Source organism: Eufriesea mexicana, unplaced genomic scaffold (assembly GCF_001483705.2).
Source record: "Eufriesea mexicana isolate 0111107269 unplaced genomic scaffold, ASM148370v2 scaffold710, whole genome shotgun sequence".
NCBI classification, from domain to species: Eukaryota; Metazoa; Arthropoda; class Insecta; order Hymenoptera; family Apidae; genus Eufriesea; species Eufriesea mexicana.
This window is the reverse complement of record NW_016908851.1, coordinates 359945-365638: the sequence shown is the minus strand read 5'-3', so window position 1 is coordinate 365638 and position 5694 is coordinate 359945. Positions and strand designations below refer to the sequence as shown.

At 32.0% G+C, this 5694-nt stretch overlaps 1 protein-coding gene across 1 annotated transcript in view; it reads right to left on the bottom strand.

The window, feature by feature from the left end:
- Positions 1–341: 341 nt before the first annotated feature.
- LOC108546420 (urea transporter 1) overlaps positions 342–5694 on the bottom strand; it is a 15963-nt gene continuing 10610 nt past the window's right edge. The window contains exons 6-10 of the mRNA XM_017898481.1: positions 3968–4051; positions 3321–3468; positions 3018–3202; positions 2260–2424; positions 342–407 (exon numbers count right to left, since the gene is read on the bottom strand). Coding sequence (XP_017753970.1) covers positions 342–407; positions 2260–2424; positions 3018–3202; positions 3321–3468; positions 3968–4051 — 648 coding nt within the window. The remainder of the gene's footprint in view (positions 408–2259; positions 2425–3017; positions 3203–3320; positions 3469–3967; positions 4052–5694) is intronic.

Sequence of the window (5694 nt, the reverse complement as noted above, 5' to 3'; positions counted from 1 at the left end):
TGTCAAACCTATAAATGGAAAGAGGGATGAAGGTTGACAGTACTTGAATAAGGGGTCCCTGTGCTTGAAAAAAATCAATCTATCCAGCCCTTTCATATGCTGCTCACAAGTCAGATGCTTTGTATCCAACATTCTTACTTTATACCTGCTTATATACCAAAACTATCTGATTATATATCAGAAAATAAAATGCAACTTTTTGTTTTCCAATTGCAAGCTGAAAACATAAATATTTCATCAAACTTGTTTGAAAAATACACTCTATAAAAAATTTTTATTTCATTTTACAGACTTTCCATGCAAATATCCAAATGTAAATGTTACGTTATTTTATTTTATTATTAAACGTCGAGTGTAGCCTTATGTTTTAAATCTTTAATATCTTCTATATTTTCAGGATCATATACCTAGAAGAAATAAAAAGAGATAGTATATTGAAATTAAACAAAGAAAAATGAAGTATGTTTCCACATTACTTTTCTTCTGATTATGTTATATTTTTAGCCTGATATGCTAGTGCAAATAAAAGGTACGATACTGAGTAGTGACAGGTATTGTTCTAAATACACATAAACTGCAAAACTGTTTATTTTCGTTCATATCAGTGTCTGTCTTTTATTTGTACTATCACGGATTATTCTTTCTCCCTTTCAAATAAAGTAAAAAGCGACCGTGTCGCTGAGTGCTTTCGCCGATAACCTTCTGTACAACGAAACCACATCCACCATACGCGATTCCTCGGTTTCGTATAAAAGCAGGTTAACCTCGGCTAGAGCAGAAATCGATTTGTCGAGTTCCCATGGCGATAGTCCCTTCATAACGCATATCAAACCTTTTTCAGCTATGATTAATTGTATCCAATTGTTGATTGACAAGAATTATGTATACAGAATTTCAATTTTTGGTCTATGGTATAGGTCTTAAAAAATTCTTCCAACAAAATTTTTGTATTAAATTTATCTGAAATTTAATACTTAAGAGGAAGATATGCATGCTTCTGAAGAATTTGAAAAGAGTGAATTGTAAATTATAGCATATTAACACTGTATAGTAAATATCATTGTAGTTTACATTACCTATATTAAAATAACTATAGTTTATATTACTATTAGTGTAGTTATAATATTGACACAGTTATTTAATATTCTATATTAGTATAGCAAATATTACTATTGTAATATATATTATAAAGCTTATATTATTATTAGCATAATTTCAATGATGTATAACTGTAATTATTTAATAGTGCACTACAAATTAAAAGTATTAGATTGAAGGCAATAGAAATTTAATATAATTTTTAACTAAAAAAGTACTTAAAATGTGATATTTGTATTGTTTTAAAAAAGAACACATATCGAATATAGATATTTAGCTTTAAACTAGAATGAAGAAATGAATTGAAATAAAGTATACCATAAAATGCTTTTAGAATAATTGCAGAGTGTCTCAAATTTATCTCGTTTCTCAGCATATTTCGAGAGTAAGAATAAAAAGTTATTACAAAGTTAGAACAAAAATACGAAATTAAAAGTTATAAGGAAACTATAATGTACTGACTTCATATACTTTTCGTATATATATGTACACGAGTACTCATTTTCTGAAAGTTTATATTTTTTGCTTTTCCATTTATATGCGTTTATTAATAATTAAATGTTCATATGCTCTTTTTTCGGTACTGAGGAAAATTACTCCAATCTTTGCACCAGAAAGACTGCCAATTTCGAGGGTACCCTAGCAAAAGGGTTAAACGAGTATTACCCTCAATATGCGATAAAGGTAGAACGATCCATTGTCCCTCAAGATCACTAGACATCACGTTGCTAGATTCCATCTTGTGTGAAATTTTTAGAGAAGAGGTTTAAGTAGAGAAAATACACACCAAGAATTGTTCTAGATAATTCACAATACATTCACTGCAACGAAAAATAATCAATCAACGAAAATATCATAATGATGAAATTTATTGTGTGTATACGCAAGAACGAGCAACCCTCTGAAAGGGTATTAAAGTAAATGTCACATTATTTCTAAGCCCAATGAAACAAAAAAGCCATTCGTATTTTTATTATATATTTTTAACAAAGTATTTATGAGACTATATGTTTATTAATATTATATATATTTATTATATTTTGTAAGAATTTGAGACACCCTGTATGTAAAGAGTCACTGAAAGTAAATTATGGAAATTATAAAATTTGTTAATTGATTAGAATTTTGTAAGAAAAGGAAGGAAATAATGGAAATACATACTTGCTGAATAAGCATCCGTTGGTTGGCAAGATAATCCCGACATTGTTTCTGCGAGGAAGAAATGGATGGTGGTTGCGGGAAAGTTTTATCTTCTGGATCTTCTCTTAATTTCAGAAACAAAGAAACCACCAGGATAAACGGTAGCGATAATACCGGCAATTTCAACTGTACAGAAAATTATTTATCTTTCATTTAGATTATCGAAAGTTATTCGCTTCGATGACATTTCAGATTCACTCGAATCTTCAGTATCTAAAACGCGAATCTCTTGTTCACATCGTAAAACTTATCTCTGGTAGTTCTTCAGTAATATCAAACGAGTAATCAAATTGTATAATTCATAATTAATTTATTAGAAATAGAAATTTAAGTAGAGCTATCATAGTGTTTTCATGTGGTAGAAATTATTATATAATAATGATTAAGTAAGAAACTTGTTAAGCAAGAACTATAGCTTCTGAACTATGAAAATTATATTAAAGTAGCAAACTTAATTTTAGCAAATGAAATAATCTTGCAATCAATATGGTTTGTAAAGAAGAATTTACAAAATTATTTTATAAAAAAACTCTATTTCTAAATCGTTGAATAATTAATTAAAAATAAATTAGAATCAAGAAACTTGTTCTACAAAATAATTATTCCTAGTCCACAAAGGATATAATACCAATAGTAACAATTTTTAATTTCTAGCAAAACTACAAGTATGGTATAAAAACGAACTGAGAATAGAAAAGAAGAAACATGAATTTAATTACCCCTTTAAAGAAGAACAATACTGAATACTGTACGATCGTTGTGTATACAGTGGCTAAAATTGTGGCCATAATTGTCTGTCCATTAAGTGCAAAGAAGGTTCCTCCTAATGCAGCAGCTGTTAGAAAAGTATTGAAACCCCATAAACCCGTGTATATTTCGTTAACATCTACACCAAGCATTAAACCTAAAAGAAATAAAAAAAGTCATGATAAATATCTTCCTTTGAAAACCAATTGCTTGGTACTAAGCTCCAATCTCACACTCGATAAATTCAAGGTTCGTACACAAAAATAGTATAATACCTGTCAATGAGCCGAGCAGAGAGCCCAAAAAAGCAAAGCCAGCCGTTGTTGGGGAAAAAAGTAGAACAGCTAGATAAACGATGGAACCAGTAACAACGCTTTCAACTGCGAGCACCTGCGACGCTGATACCATGACGCCATGAAACATCTGAAATATGTGCAGCATGCAGTAATGTATTACCTCAATTTCATTAGCAATATATTTACGGGGTGCCTTCACCATGTTACTCTGGCAGCATTTTCAGAAAATTAGCAATTTTAAAGTGTTGAAAATTAGCAATTTTTAACTAATTGTTAGGTGCAACTAATTGCTAGGTTATATTGTAACTAATTTAAGTTGAGTCTCTCAGCAAAAGAATCATGAAATTATGAAGTAGTATGAGAAATGCACAGTGTGCCAATTTTCTTCACCGATTACAAGAAAACGAAAGAAAATGACACACAAAGCTTTTTACCATATTGCAACAGAACTGATTTTCCCTCAAGAGACATCGTCAGTTTTCCAACTTATAGCATTAAGAAAATTTGAGTTTTGTTTACCAGAAGGTTCAGATTTCCGGGGAATGTGAATATTCGGAAACGCGAAATATTTTCAGCAGCATGACGCATGATTGAATTGTGAAAAGTGGGGCACGTGGAAACTTTACCATTCCCCAGTCAATGTGGACCCCCGTTGCATTTTCTCCGATGAAACTGACATTGCCTGTCGTCGCATCACTTGTTGCATTGTCCTGGAAACAATGAGAATGTACTGTATAAACAACTGATCATGTACATGCCCGCGACACACATAGCACGTGCATGTATACGATCGCGATATCTTTGTCGAGTGCATATAACCCTGTGCTCAAAACTGGGCTAGTTCGTCCATTGATATCCACGACCGAGAGAAAACTCGAAATAAAACTTGCTAAAAAATGTCGATAGAACATTCTGATCTTACGTCTAATTTATTTAATTCTACGTCTATGGAGGATCGAAGAATTTCGAGATCAGGTGATAATAATAAGCTGTGTCATCTAGTAGCTTGCTGGGGTGAGCCACTATGGTAGTCTTGGGATTCAAGAACAAGAGTTGGACTAAGCTAATAATTCCTCGGACTCAAAATTGAGAATTTCAAGCTTTCTTGGTTAGAGTTTGCGTTGTACCATAATTCAAAGCTGTTGGATGTAAGCTATTTCCAATGGGAATTATTCCAGCGATATTCGAATGTATCTACTGGTTGCGAAATTGCATGTATACGAGCTGTGACCATGTCATGGATCATTAATCACTAGTCACTCATTTCTAATTGATCAATTGGATAATTAAATAGGAATTATATATAAATGTCCAGCCAACACTGGAACTAGCTTCTTTAGAGATTGCTTGGGCCAGTTATACTGGAGTGTGCATGTTGCTTGCCAAATTACATGTATATGAACTGTGACCATGTCTGATCATTGTTTTCATCACTGATCACTGGTCACGTGTTTTCACTTGGCCAGCTAAACAATTCAATAGGATTATAATGGAATTATAATAGAATACTATATGCAAATGTTTAACCAATATTACACGTAATTTCTTCAGAAACCAGTTCCTCTATTAATATTAGAATTTGTCTGCTGGTTGTCAAATTGGATATACACGAGTGTAGAACAGATTATGTATCATTAATCACCAATCATATAATCTTAGTTGGCTAACTGAGCAATTAAGAGGTTGAAAGATATATATTACAGATGTTGTATACATTAATTGATAGCTAGTACCCCGGCTGATATTGCTTTTTCATTCTCACGAATTTCTTATATTTTCTACAGAATACAGACCATTTTTCAATTGTTCGATTGCTCGATTAAAAACATATGGTTATTGATCAACGAGCCACGACATGGTTGCAGCTTGCATATATATTTGGCAACCACGTGCATATGCCAATATCAACGAGTCAATTGACCTATGAAGGAGCTAGCTTGCGAAATCTCGGGATGTAATTCCTATTTGACATGGCTTACATTCGAAAGCCTGCAATTGTATCCTCAGAATACAAATTCAAATTCCTATTTTCGTAGTGATTACACGAAACAAGTTTCTGTTAACACGTTGGTTTAGTGTCCATGTTTAATAATTTTATGGTGCATAATGCATGCTCTTGATAGCAACTAAGACTACAGAGCTTCTAGTTCATTTTACTATCTTCAATTCAAATTATAATCTTCACGTTATGAATGGTATAGTTAAATTCATCGATTCTTATTCTTTTACTAATGATTCTGAAGCATCCAAAATTTATTGCTCCAATAAGACTGTTCTGACATTTTCTATCTTCCCTCTACATTCCACATGCATTCAGAAAGAGATCAACAGATCTGACATGATTTCCATCTTT